Source organism: Wasmannia auropunctata, unplaced genomic scaffold (genome assembly GCF_000956235.1).
Source record: "Wasmannia auropunctata unplaced genomic scaffold, wasmannia.A_1.0 LD335837.1, whole genome shotgun sequence".
In the NCBI taxonomy this organism is placed as follows: Eukaryota; Metazoa; Arthropoda; class Insecta; order Hymenoptera; family Formicidae; genus Wasmannia; species Wasmannia auropunctata.
This window is the reverse complement of record NW_012027053.1, coordinates 30,100-45,787: the sequence shown is the minus strand read 5'-3', so window position 1 is coordinate 45,787 and position 15,688 is coordinate 30,100. Positions and strand designations below refer to the sequence as shown.

The 15,688-nt window shown below is 34.2% G+C and overlaps 1 protein-coding gene across 1 annotated transcript in view; it reads right to left on the bottom strand.

The window, feature by feature from the left end:
• LOC105455829 overlaps nucleotides 1–9,328 on the bottom strand; it is a 23,982-nt gene extending 14,654 nt beyond the window's left edge. The window contains exon 1 of the mRNA XM_011699458.1: nucleotides 9,085–9,328. Coding sequence (XP_011697760.1) covers nucleotides 9,085–9,159 — 75 coding nt within the window. The 5' untranslated portion in view covers nucleotides 9,160–9,328. The remainder of the gene's footprint in view (nucleotides 1–9,084) is intronic.
• Between the last annotated feature and the right edge of the window lie 6,360 nt (nucleotides 9,329–15,688).

Genomic DNA, 15,688 nt, shown 5'->3' with positions numbered 1-15,688 from the left:
ATAACATATTCCTGCTTATAATTGCTTCGTTTATTAATACCGTCCTTCGTACGAGTCGGCGAAGCAGTCCTTTAAGCCGTCGAGGTCGATCCCTGAATGCATCATCCACGAACTACAGATCGATATAGGTATTACGGTTGCTCTAGCTCGTCATTATGCATCATTTACTTGACTCGCACGACTTATCACAAAGCCAACGTTATATCGGAGATCTCGCATTTGCTCGACGAATCGTCGCTTTTTTCTATTCCAACTCAAAAAACGTTCTTCCGTTTTCGAAATTTATCATCCATTTAGCAACATCATCAGCGAACATTCGACCGGAAGCTACGCGTTGTGCAACATAAACAATTAATGTACTTTTTACCTCCTCTCTCCCCTCTCTCTCTCTCTCTCTCTCACTTCTCTTTCTCTTTCTTTTTACTCAGCGAAAAAACGCGTTTTAGTAATTTAATCAAATTTTACGAAAGAGCTTTTCACTTCAAGGCCTTCCGGAGCAGCTGCAATCTTCCATAACGTGCCGGTAAGCAAAGAGAAGAGAAATGAAATTTCGCGCGCATTGCAAAACGTCGAAGGACGAAAAATTTCATGGATTTAATTTCGTTTTAAAACCAAATGCAATCTCCAACGTCGTCGATATTTCGGTACTTCGATCGTGCCTTGATAAAATGGTTCTCATTACGCGTTACTTAACAGCGCGAGCTGTAATAATTGGGGAATATATAGTTAAGTTGACAAAATTAATGAAAGTTTCGATCAATTTTAAACAAAATGATTGGCGTTCAATCAACAAAGAAGTAATTATGAAGAAGAAATAGCGGAAATTTCAGCATAATCTTATTTGCGGAAATAGCGAAACAAAATTTGTGAAACATTTTAAAAATGAGATAAAACAAAAAAGTTTTACAAAACAATCCATTCAATTAAGTGTAAAAAGTTATAATAGCAAATTTCATGAAATATAATTTCGCGTCATATTATGTTACCTGTAAGCTATATATACGTACGTAATATTAGAATATATTTATTTATTTATTATAACATTATATGATTATTATTATAAAAATAATAATTTTATTTTTGTTGTATTACTATATTTTCCTATATTTTAATTAACAAAAATTAATTTATACACAATGCGTTTCTCTGAAATTAATAAAAAAATTGTATTCACAATATGCGAGCATAGTCTGCACTTTTAACGCCTATCCTTATAATTAGTTATAAGAGAATAATTTCAAAATACAGTCAAACCTCGAACCTCTACATGTCGAAAACTTCTGTAAAACGAAAAATTTCTTTATTCCCTTTCCGCTCCACTACGGAAAATCTTTATAAATCAAAATAAAACCTACCTTAACTCGAATTATTTGTCAGATATTTAGATTTTTTATTTTATCTCTGCAACTCGAATTTAAAATAGCCAGACCTCTACAAGTCGAAGTTCACCTCTATAAGTCGAATCTCCGCATTGTCGCTACCTCTATAATTCGAAGTAGTTGTAGCTATGTGTAACCATATGAGTATTAGCCTGGTATTTTGTTTTACGATTTCATTTATCATATGTATGTAATAAATAATTCACTGTTTAAATATTGATTTTGTTTTTTTTTCTAAAAGCCATTATAATCGGAAAATTGATAAACTCTCGTACAGTCTTCGTAAGTCAAATTTTCATATGTTAACATTTAAACCACTGTATCGGTCTCACAGACCGCTACTGAAACTTTACTTGTCAACAATTTTCTTATTTGTCACCATTTAAATATATTTTATTTCTATTGTATATGAGATTTTTTGGTTAACCCTCACATTAAAAAACATATTTTTTTCCATTTCCCCATTCAACAAATATTCGGAAAACATACATTTTTATTAATAATTGACTTATAAAATTAGCGGGAGCATAATGCAGTCTGTCAGACCGACAATGTGGTTAGTGTGATTTTTTTGGACGTGGTGGTTTAAAGATATTAACCCTCTTTTACTCGAATTTCGAAAACTCTATAACTCGAAAAAGGTTTTTCTGTTCCCTTGAGATTCGAGTTATCGAGATTCGACTGTATAGAAACTGCAAATTTTTTCCTATCCAATATATGAGATTAAATGAGAGAGATAACATTATTTAGATGTATCAGTTTAAAGCCCTATAAGTCGAAAACGCACAACGCAAACGCAAATGCGGAGAAAAAAAAAGAAAGGAACGTTAAAAAAAAGAAAAGAAAGAGAGAAATGTCCGCGTTTGTGTTTGCGTTTTGCGTTTGCGACTTTTGTAGATGGGGCTTAAGGTAAACGTACCAGTGGCTGAACGCGTATCTATGTCTGAACAAATACACAAAAATTTATTTTTAAATGATTTTTTTCATAATATTATAATTTAATTGTAATCTTTAAATATTTTTACAATTAAATTTTGATATTATAATAAAAAAAAGTATTTGAAATTAATAAATTTTGTGTACGTGTTCAGATATAGATACATGTTCAGCCAAGCTGGTACGTTTACCTTAACATCAAGCGTACCGCATGCGCCGCAAAATGATTTGATGAAATTCACGAGAAGCGTCGAATATTACGAGGACACTGATATTCTCTTGTACAACGCAATCGCGATTCTTTACAACGCGATTGCCGACTGTCATCCCAAGTGTGTATTATCGTATAGCTATCTCATACAGGTACGTATCATTAGTATGCATGGGAAAACTTTTCGTGCGCACAAATGGAACGCGTATAACGTCGTCCGAGCTTGAACCCGTTCGGCTATACCATCGAGTTATGCGCGTGAACGTCTCTCCGCTGCGCGCTGTCTGAAAGCTGACTCGCGAATGTACCTATACTTGCAAATTACAATCTCGCGTGTATCCGCCCTATCCGCTCGCCTTAAGTTTTTGCACCAGAGACAGCCGATGATATCGTTGGATGTCGTGAAATATGAAGAAGAAGACGCATCGTGAGAGAAGTATATGTTATGCTCTCGCAAAAGTCTAGCTTGTCAGCTGCATCTTATATACGTTCTCCCTGCTCCGACATGAATGTCGCAGAAATGGAGGGGATAATTTTCGTTACAAGATTCTAAATGAAATAAGACGTAAAGTTAAAGTTAAGAGCTACTCTCGCTGCGAAAGCAAAGCAGAAGGAATGGACTCTGCGTTAAAGTCAATTTTACTGATATTTTATTCGAAGCTCTGGGATAATATGGGGGAAGTTCGGGTAGCCCCGGAGTAGGCAAGTATCTCCAAACGCTTAAAATTTCTCAGCAATTGAGCAAAAAACAAAGCGTCACGTCGAAACGTATCCGCAACGCGTAGAGACAAAAATGCAATTCAGTAAAACCGCTAAAAATAAAAAACTGAAAAGAAAAAAAAAGAGGAAAAAGGCTAATGAGAGTCAAGCGCGGTACTTAGTGAGCATAAAATGTTTAATTGTTAATAGTTACTTAAGTACAATAGCAGACGTTTCGGCTCAGTTTCGAGCCATCTTCAGTGCGATGCGTCTGCTATTGTACTTAAAGTAACTATTAAAAATTAAACATTTTATGCGCACTAAGTACCACGCTTGACTCTCATTAGCCTTTATCCTCAATTCTTGTTTTTTAAAGTGCGAGAATCCGTTAGTTCACTATAAAGAAAAAAAAATTCAAATTTTTTCCCACCAAGATTGTGGTAAAAATACGGAATGTATTACATGTGGGGAAACTTTTGAGAGGAAGACTGGATCCAATGCCGTAAACGCAAAGATTGGGGTCACGAAGCTTGTGTTGATATTGTCCAAAATGTTTGTTACTATTGGAACGCTTAGATCATTGTTAAGAAGTATGTCCGGAGTTACCCACTGTTTCTTCTATTGTCAAAAATTAGAGATTATCGTCTGTTACTATTGCAATTATTGAGAAATGTTACTATTTTTTTTCTTTATTAAAATGACTGAAGAAGTTCTAAAGTCAAACTTAAGTGTGAAAACAAACGTTAAAATCTGTTACAGTCGAATCTCGATAACTCAAATCTCAAGGGACCAGAAAAACTATTCGAGTTTTCGACTTATCGAAATTCGAGTAAAAAAGGGTTAACATATGAAAAATCGGCTTACGATTTGTAAGAGAGTTTATAATTTTCCGATTATAATGGCCTTTAGAGGAAAAAAAATCAATTTATTTAACAGTGCATTATTTATTGCCTGCGTATGATAAATGTAACCATAAAACAAAATACCAGACTATTACTCATGGTTACACATAGCTACAACTTCGAATTATAGAGGTAGTGATGGAGTGGAAGTTCGACTTATATAGGTGAACTTCGACTTGTAGAGGTCTGGCTACTTTAAATTCGAGTTACAGTAATAAAATATATATCTAAACGCCTGACAAATAATTCGAGTTAAGGTAGGTTTTATTTCGATTTATAGAGGTTTTCCGCAGCGGAGCGGAAGGGGACGAACAAAATTTTCGTCTTGCAGAGGTTCTCGAGTTGAGGTTCAAATTATCGAGGTTCCACTGTGTTTGTATATTTTTTGTGAATTTTATTCAAGTGTCTATCCGAACTTCCGCTATATGCCAACGTAATGAAATACGTAATTAATTATAATGTATTATTTCAAGTTTTCTTATTCATCCTATTCCTTTCTCTACATAAAGAAAAAAACCTCTCTTCTCTTATAGAAGAAAAGTATAACAACGATAAAATAGGTGACTATTCCATTATTGCTCTTTTTCTCTTTATGATTCATCTTTATTAAGTCCGTGCGACACGTCAGAGGAAAAAAAAAAGTAAAAATAACATAAAATAATCGTGTTTTATAATCTCCGGCCGGTAAGGATATTTAGGATTTTACGGAGAGATACCGCGCGCTGAGATCGATCTTCACCTCAATCTATGGTAGTGCAAGGTGACATGGCAAAGTGAAGTCCACTCCGATATATCGCGCGTAACGCGACTTCACGGCTCATCCGGCGGAAAGCCACGGAGCAGCGTGAGCCATTGAGCAAACTCGTGTCGAGATAATGTCCCGACAAGAGCGAAAAGGTCGAGGCACGAGAATAGCGAGCGAGAAAACTATTTGGTGTCGCGCGACGCGCGCGCTCCCGGGGAATTAACGTCGCGCGACCCGACGCAACAAGTTGCGAATGCAGCGAGACGCATTGCGCGTTCTTCTCCCTTCTGACGACGGATTATCGGGTAAATCGCACGACAAACAACCGACGGAAGTCCTTGGAGGCTTAACAGGAGAATTAATATATAAAGCGAGATCGCTCTCGATTAGATTTTTGAAGCAGAGACCATAAGACCGATTATAAAACGCGCAATTCCCTCTATCGCACTTTTTTCATAAAGAAGTTTTCCGTAAAAATTAAATTGAGTAAGCCAATGAACGGTCATAGCAGGATCTCGGTGCTTCTAATATTTCTGCGTGATTTTACATATTCTTACACGGAGAGAATTTTCTTTTAAAATTTACTCTGAAAATCATGTTAATTTACCCTGTAAATCATGTTAATTATGAGACAATATAGTATTTAGGCAAATTTTACTGTGCACTACAATAGGATTTCGCAGTAAAATTTACTGTAGTGCACAGTAAAATTTGCCTAAATACGATATTGTCCCATAATTAACATGATTTGCAGGGTAAATTTAAAGAAAATTCTCTCCGTGTATAGTTTATTAGTTTCAAAGAACTGCGTGCCGTTACTTTCGGATTCAACGCAGCTCTTTGCTCGAGACAGAACTGTATTATCACGATTATTAAATTGATAATCAATTTAATAAAAATACTGATGCTCACCGGCATCTAATAAATCCCTCCTCCTACCCTACGACGCGATATAAAGAATTATTTGCTGCAAAAAATATTATTGTCAGCCAGGATAATATTTTTCGCAGCAAATAATTCTTTATATCGCGTCGTGGGGTAGGGGGGATTTATTAGATACCGGCGAGCATCAGTTAGGCTGCATTTTCCAATATTCATTGCCTGTACTGAAAATCTACAGCGCAACGTATATTATAGATTTTCAGTACTTGCAGTGAATATCGGAAATCGCAGCCGTATTAAATTGATTATTCATTTAATAATCTTGATAATACAGTTCTGTTTCAAGCAAAGAGCTGTGTTTAAACCGAAAGTAACGGCACGCAGTTCGTTGAAACTAGAATATACGGAGTGTCCCGAAATTCGCGAATCAAAATATCATAGCAAGAAAGTCTTTGAAAAATTGAGCTAAGTAAAAAAAGTTATTTGTAAATTTTTATTTTAAGCAATAGTTTTTCAGATATAAGAGATTAAATTTAGCCAATTATATATTACGATTAAACAGAAACATGTCCGAGCGCGTTGATAGTGGTCGCGTACTTCACGCGAGTACTAATCTATAATTGACTAAATTTAAACCCTTATATCTCAAAAAAACTATATATTGCTTAAAATAAAAACTTACAAATAACTTTTTTACTTAATTTTTCGAAGACTTTCTTGCTATGATATTTTGATTCGCGAATTTCGGGACACCCTGTATATGTATGTAAAATCACACAGAAATATTAGAAGCGTCAAGATCCTGCTATGACCGTGTGGCCTTTTCTCAATTCAATTTGTGCTACACAAATATAGACGATCGTAATATATATAAATTGTTTTCCATAAAAAATCCTGGCTTTTCTTGGCAATTTTCAATTTGATGGCGCAGCCGCTATTTCCCATCGGAAATTAAAAGCAGTTGTAGCACTTAAGTGAATTTTACTAAACTCCATGTACCACTTATTGTCTTAAGAAGAAATAGCGGTCATATATAAAAATTATTTCGATCTTTTGTAGTCATAATCAGTTAATTTAACGTTTACAGTTAATAACTTTCAATTAACGTTTAATATAGTCTATAGTTGATAATAACGATTTAACGTTGAATAATAAATTGATTTATCTTTATTGATATTTTTTTAGAAACTAATCGCAATCTTTTGTAATCTTAAGAAATACTAACACTAATAAATAACAAATTTGACAAGTGACTCGTATTATAAGCAGAGTAATATCGCGTGCACTTTGTCACTCAATTACGTCCGTTTTTAACATGACGGGCATGTTTCGACAAAATTAATTACGTGCCAATGCCGCGTGTAAAGTTGAATGAAATTCAATCTCTACGTATATAATGCGGAATTGTCGAAATTGACAAATAAACAGGCTGTCGTGTGTAGCACCAGTTTGCCGTGTCATTTGAAATTATAATGATCGGCAAGGTGAATACGCGCCTGTTGCACGCGCTTGTTGAAAATTAAAGCGTACCAGTGCACTTTGCAATGTCCAATTTAATTACTAACCTTAACAATTTACTTTTAACGTACCCGCAGTAAAAAAAAAAGTTATTTACATAACGCCGAAAAAATGGAATACATTTATTTATTATTTATTATGTATGATTTCCTTTCGACCGTACGCCAAGCTATTAATTTGGCATTTAGTAAAATTTTGTATTTTAAAAACCTTTTTTTTGCTCGATGTTTACACAAATTGCTCGTAATGGCATAACATTTATGTGAGAGTTGCCATATCTGCTGTACTGCCAATCTCTCTGCAGTTCAGCTTTAGCTATTTATTTTGCAATATTGTACATCGTTGCACATTGTTGCTCGCGAGAAAAGCAAAAATTTTGTATTTTCGCTCAGTCGTTTTGCTGTATGCATGCACCGAATTTTTGTCAAACAAAATGGAAAGATTATTATGCGTAGATTGCATTTTGGCAAAATCCATCTACACGCCAAAATGTAACAAGTAACGTTTCATGCCAAATTTCATGCGTTGAAACAAAATTTTTTTTTTCTATATATATTTACATAATAAAAACTTTATTGTCTCTAAAATACCGATTACACTCAAAATTTCCAACTGCGACATTTTTTTAACCCTTAATTCTTTTTGAAACAACTTACAATGAGGACACGAGATGCTAGCAACAAGTAAAGACACAAGTTCAGTAATATATGAATAGTCCGATAAGAAATTACCAAATTTTACTATTGTATTATATAATCTAATATTATCATAGAAATTCGATGGAAGATTGTAAAAGTTAATCCATGTGTCTGTCAGGAGAGCAGTCAGTTTCATAAGGTGAAACGTAACACAATACGTCACAAATTGAAGACATTAAACGCGACAGCGCATCCATTAAGTATGTACGTTTATGACGTAAGTCTCTTCCGCTAAATCACATTTCCTAGAAGTTAATTATATTTAAAAAAAATAAAATCTTTTTTCTCAGCCGTCATTGAAAAAAGTAATCTTGCAATTATAGCGATAAATTATTTAGGTATGAAAAATTAGCTAAAACGGATAAGTGATTAGTAAGCGCACTGCGATACCACATATGTTTTGTATTTAATCAATATAGATAACAGAGACAGAAATTATATCTGGACTATTTGTCAAATTTAGCAAGAAAGTTTCTCTGTGACGTTTAATTAGTTCAGACTCCAATCATATTTGGTTATGAGACTTATATTTTCTTGCACATATTCTTAGAACATTGCTGCTATAAATTCTACGTATGACAGACAATTTTTTAGCAGATACAAAAAACAGCAATATAATTTAAGTGCAATACTTAGAATTCTAGCTGGAACAGCGAAACATTTCCCTGAATGGTTATAAAATCAACTAAAGCACAGATTCGTATCTTTACAAATTTCACATATACATATAGTATTGTATATAGATACTGATATATTTGCGGTCAACTAAAGGATTACTTTACGGTGAAATGGGGAGTTTTCACTCCAAATCCAAGTGTGTAAATCTGAAGTCACTTTATACGCGTGTTATATTTTACACATTTTATCTGTGTTTTACACAGTTAAATCGACGTATTTTTACACGCTTAAATTTTACAATAATATGTGCAAGCGTGTAAAAATTACGCATTTAACTGTGTAAAGCACAGATAAAATGTGTAAAAATATAACACGCGTATAAATGCGTAAAAAGTGACTACAGATTTACACACTTGGATTTGCAGTGTTGGAAGGAAGAAAATTTATAATTATAAACTTACGAGCGTGACACGTGAATAAAGGGGTGTTGCTTTACCTGAACGGGTCCGGCCACCACGTAAGCGGCCACGCCGATGAAAACGATCGCGATCGATGAACCGGGGAGCGTCATTGCGCCTCTGCGTCTAGTCGACGGACGGTGCGTGGTGATCAACGGATGCCGAGGACTCGTTCTTTACGGCGGAAACTGATCGACCGCGACTTGTTTCCCTCAGACTTGTGTGATGCACACGTCGTGGAAAAACGCGTGGAGTGCCCCGAGTCTCGTGCTCCCATCAAATATATAGAGGGCTGCGCGCTCTCCCCCTGTTTAGGAAGGGGGTGCAAACGTTGCGCAGACGCGGCGTGCCGCAGATCTCCGTCGGTGATTAGACACATTTTTCCTCTCGGGACACGAAATTGGACGCACACATCGACACCCTCGGTCGGCTTCTGCGAACGTCAAAAGCGAGATTAAAATTAATTATATAAGCAAACGAGTTTAGATTGCCGCGAGAATGTATGCATGATCAATTTTAATAATTTGTTCGCGACAATGAAAATATGATAATTGAGAAACGATGGGGCAAGTCTTTTTCATCATTTACAGCAATCTTAATCGGGTTGTGTGAAATAAATTATGCAACTATTTATTTTAACACATGTAGCAAATTTTCGTCATATATATATTTTTATAATTCATCTTCTAGAATGTAAAGATTAAATGGCAGTAATTTGATAAAATAGCGAATTTGGTATTTTTCTCTTTTTATGAAACTTTGATATCTTTTACTATCGACGAAGTTGTAATACTTCGATGAGGTATGTCAGCAAATAAAGATTTCTTTATCACGCCACTGTCCCGATAATCTGAATGCTACACATTTTTACAGTCTAAATGGGATAAATGAGTGAATGTTTAATCCATCAAATCGGATGTCTTTTGTAACCTTTAGCAATATTTGTCGAATAAAGAGTAAGTACTTTTCGATAGCGCATCAATTAACGCCAAAGCTCCGACAGTTGCATCAAAATGACGCTGCGACGAGACTAGAAGGGAGATTAATATTGAGAGATAAGCGCAAGATATATACAGGTTAATATCACTTCAAGTAATATCACTTAAAAGCGAGACGATCAGGCTGCGTCTTCGATAAGCAGCTGGGATCTACTGGTCTTTACTCTCTACTTCAAGGAGTAGGACAAGATTTTTAATAACACTCGAGCAGAATTTTTCAGTGTATTTTTTTCAATAGATCACGTCGACAGGAGATTTATATCCTGAAACGATCGTTCTCGCTTTCTAACGGTACGTTAACTTGAATTGCATTTAATTAGATACTTCACACACATATAGACATGTAACAAAAATAGCTGGATTCTTTAGGAATTTTTTGTTGATAAAAATATTTTTAATATTATTTGTGCATGATTTTGCTTGACATATGATGTATAACATAATAAAACAACATATTAGTTCTTTCTTTTTCTCTCTTTTCTCTATGAAAATTATAAATCTAAAATTAGAACCCTTACAAATTTTGCATAACTTTTAAATTAAATCTCAAATCTTGCTTATGCGACTTTGAATAAAAAAATAAAATCTAATTAAAATTAAAAAATTGAAATTAAAACGTTTTACAATCAATTTTTATATTTTTATTTATTTTAAAGCTTAAAATTGCCAAAATTCTTTAATAATACTCTTAACACATATTTTTCTTATTAGTAGCTTTTTATTTGCAGTTTTATCAGTGCTTAAATAAAAAATGTATAATTGACGTATGCTAAAATAATTCTAACATTCGCTATATGTATACGTATAAAATGTTTGTTTAAGAATCATTATGCATTAAAGAGGAGAAGAAGTAAACATTATAAATTTTTTTCAAACTGGCATGTGACCAATTTTGGGAAAGAGATTGTGACATCGTGATGGTTCGTCATTGCAGCACGATGCAATCTAATCGGATCCTGTGCTTGTGCACATTAACGCGAAAACCGCGAGCTGCGAGTAGGGACAAGGGGAGGCGACTGTCCGCGATCGATTTGCACTCTCGTACCTGGCGCAGAAAATAATTCTTGGCCCTGAAAATTGCGAGCGACTATATGCATCATTTATCATTTATATTCGTGTATAAACAAGACGGAAATGACGCAAAGCAAACAAGGAAATATGAAACAAAATTGAAATATGGAAGTCAAGCGCCTCCGGCACAAAAATAATGTACTAAAATGACAGGATGATGTAAGGGAAAGGGGGGGCAAATAGTGTTACTTTAAATTTCTCCTCTTTCCCGCGTCTATTTTACCACTACTTGTTAATAGAAAGACAGTTCTCAAGCATCTAATCATCTTTTAAAAAAGCCGTAAAAATCAAAAGCCAAATACAGCTAGCGGAGAAATTTAAAATTTTTGCATTTGTGAAATAAGGTAAAATCTGAATCTTTCTTTGATATTTAAAGTTATATTTTCTTAATTGCTGAATCGTTGAATGAGATTTAACCTATTCTATGTCATACGGTACCATTTTCCTCTATTTTGATATAATTTTTATGCTTGTATATTGATTTTATTTCTCTCAGTAAAGTTTTAAAGGAAAAAGTAGCTCCTGGGGCAAATAATGACAATTTTTAGTTGGGTAAATAATGACAAATCAAAAAGCTTTTTTAATATTTGAATATAATTTTTCTAATTTATTTGGAATAATGTGAAATTAGTTACAAGGCAAGATCCAGAATAAATGTGATTTTCAATAAGAAATACTAGCAAATAATGTTACTACTATTATTTATCAATAAATAAAAATGTACACACGGCAGACACAGAAATTAATATAAATTATCTTATTTAATTAAAATGTCAACAGAAAGATCGATTAAGAATTAAGAATTAATTATGTATTTTGTAAATTGTCCCATAGAGTAGGGCAAATGTAGGTTTTAGTTTTTATGAAAATCTAGCCCGTATACATATGGAAACTCTAATTAAGTTCTTTGTATATTTGAAAGTGGAAAGTAGGGAAGAGTTGCCAAATGCGTAGCGGTCAAAGCGTACTTCTTCAATATTTTATGGTTCCACTTAACCCATTAACGTCCAAGCGGACACACTTTTTGAACAATTTTCAGTGGCTTAATTTTTTATTTTAATGGCCTTAAAAAAATTTAAGCAACATCATTTCTGATGTAAAATTTTTTGCTCTTTTAGAATCTGTCATCAGAATTTGTCAAAAATAAAGTCCAAAAAAGTTATAATCAATTTTTTGTAAAAAAAACCGTAATTTTTCACTCAAATTTTTTTTAAATCGATATTTTCACATCGAAACAACATTAGGATGGTCTTGAGCAGTCAAAATATCGCGTCCACGAACTCTAAACTTTAAAACGAATACATACTCCACCAAGGGACAAGCCCCATAATGTTTAAAAGTCGATAGAATTAAGGAGCTCCAACATATACGGGTTTAAAGAAAAAGGAAAGTTCAAAAACGCGAGAAAATCTCGATTTAGCACCTTTTTTTCAAAAAATCATATCTCTTTTGTTTATAGACCGATGTAAAAAATCCTTGAAAATTCTGGAAAGGTATATTTGAAATAATAACAAAAACATTTGGCGATCCGATGTTTTAATTTTTTAACAAAATTGCAAGCAGTCCCGGGGACCCCAGTGTGTATATCTAGGGTTAAGTGGTACGCATTTGGCAACTCTCCCCTACCCTTTTAGTGAAAAATTATAGGTATCTTGTAAACTTAAAATTAGCTTGTAGGGAAGAGAGGAAAAAATCCGTCATTATTTATCCCCTCCCCTTCCCTTTGCGAAAGGTAATGCACACTGAAGAAGATGCGCACGAGAAAATATATTTATTTTCTTCTTTGCAAAAGTATTTAACCTTTAAACCACTATGTCGGTCTCACAGACCGCTATTGAAACGTTACTTGTCAACCATTTTCTTATTTGTCACCATTTAAATATATTGTATTTCTATTGTATATACGAGATTTTTTTGTTAACTCTCACATTAAAACATTCTCTTTTTCCCCATCACAAATATTCAGAAAACATACATTTTTATTATACATAACTTATAAAATTAGCGAGAGCATAATAGCGGTCTATCAGACCGACATTGTGGTTAGTGTAATTTTCTGGAATGCGGTGGTTTTAAAGGTTAATTCAAATTTTCAGAATTGTTTCAGATTGTTTGCACAGGAAAATTCAAAGCTAAATTATATCGCTTTCAATAACTTCATAAATGCATACACCTACTCGCAGAAAAACATTAAAATATGGCAATACAGTTAAGCCTGTTCATTTTAGCTAACTTTCTTGCACGGTTCAGCTTTCCTCTTTTTCCCTCCACGTTGGAGAGAAAAAAAAGAGAAAAGGTGAACGATGCAAGAAGTTCAAATAAAAAGAACAGGCCTATTGAATCCGAGCTTCAATCATACGAAATGTCGAGGGTGAAACTCATGAAATATACAAGGCGTAACGTTGCGCGTTATATATATATCTGATATTCACGGATATATGCGACGGATATATTCTCTAAAGGAATGCCTCTTGCCCTCAACATCGTTTTAGCCGTGACCAAGTGGAATCGATCATTTGGCATTAAATCAATTATAGCCTAAATTAAATAAAATATCTAATTTTCGCGTGTGCTATTGTTAGCGCGCGGCAGCGACGGCGTTTCAGATTGTAGAACCCTTCACGAGTCTTCTGCGATTTAATATATAATATCACGCGCACGACGAGGCGCGCTAATCGAGAGGCATTGGAAAGCATTCCCGCGCTGCTGCAGGTTACGCAATCTGACGCACGTCGCAATTCGGCTTGCATGACTTCGAAACGCGCGTTACGTAATTTCATCGTGCGCGATGCGAATCTCGCGCGCGAGCAGTAATGAGAAGAGGACCCGTGTGTTTTCATTATCCCACTATGTGTGTACTCTGTGTGCGTATATATATGTATACTCTGTGTATATTACCGCGGGGTAGCAACAACATTTTCGCGTATCGCCCGCTCGGTTAACTCATACTAATGTCACCCCCGAGAGAGCGATCTCCGCGAATCCCGACGTTCCGTCGTTAAAACTTATGACGAGCTCGTTAAAAACAGAGAATTCGATTTTCTCGCACTGATACTGATGACGCTGTGTGACGTAACTTTTTGTCGACCGTTTGTCTAAATATCAACGCAACGCACTTGTTCGTCAACGATAATTATTGAGCACACGAATTAAATGTATAAATTTTTCGCAAATTTTCGTTGTAATTGTCTAGTCTTAGAAATTGCATCAGTTGAAATTTTTTAAACATTCTGTATATGATGATTTATTGATGATGAAGACGGACGATGAGGAGAATGAAAAAAGAATTTAGATAAATGAATGTATAACAGATAATTTTTTGTTAATCGTTGTTACTCTTTTACAAGTTGGGGATGAAGAGAGAACTGTTGTAACTTTATAGGTAACTGAAAGAAAAATATATCATTTGGATTAAGATACAATTATTTTTACGTTTCTAGTAATACCTGAAAAAGAATATCTGAAAATACAAATCTGAGATAGAATTTATTTTTTTAAGGTAATTTGTTAATCGCTTGTAAGCAATATAAAATTCTATCTAAAAAAGTGTATAGTGTAAAGTCGATTACTCGCATTTCTCAAAATTTATTGTTGTCGCTTTTTCGTGATGCCGATTGGTTGTCTCGCTGTGCTTACTTCGTGTAAGCGGCTGTCATTGCATTTTGACAGTTGTGTGTATTGAGGTTGATGTGTAATTATAAATTATAGTAAAAAGAGGTAAATAGCGCGCGCAAAGCGCGCGTCTGTATTGCTAACAGTAATTAAAATAGTAATTAAACAATTAAACATACGAAATTTTTGTACCGTTTACATGTGTTTTTACAATTTATATTATAAATAACAATGAATGTATGAAGGCAACGGGAATCAGCGTGGTTAATAATACGCAGTTTAATATTAAAAGAGTTTTACTCTTACATATATTTCAGACGTTTTCAGATATTTTCGACTCATATTCTTAGCCATCTTCAGTGAATATAAAATAAATCAAAATCTCTCGCTTAAATCGTGAAAATGTTTGATTTATTTTATATTCACTAAAGATGGCTAAAAATATGAGCCGAAACGTCTGAAATATATGTGAGAATAAAAATTCTTTGTTTTAATATTAAGGGGGTATTTTAGTCTAGCGGATCGGAAAAATCGATTTTTTTTTACATATTTCGCAAGTATTTGATATGGAAAATATGCCTGCAAAAGGATTTAGCCCGATTCGCAAAATTAACAAAGTTATAGGCCGGTACTCGTAATCGATTCTTATATTTGAGATTGTCTTAAGTATAGTCTTAAGATGTTACAAGCCAATAATAGAGCCGTATTAGTATCTTAAGACATTACTTAAAACGGCTTTGAAATAAAAACCGACTTATGAATACCATAGTCCTTAATAGAGAGTGGTCTCAATCTATGTAATCAGTACAAAAAACTTTAAACGCTTTTCTTGAAACCACGTTTTTCAAATTGGTACCCATAATATCTCGAAAACCAATTGACCCATCAATTTGAGCTTGTGCACACATCTTCAGCATATGCGTGGCTATAACTCCTACCTCGATCAAGTCAAAATATGTTT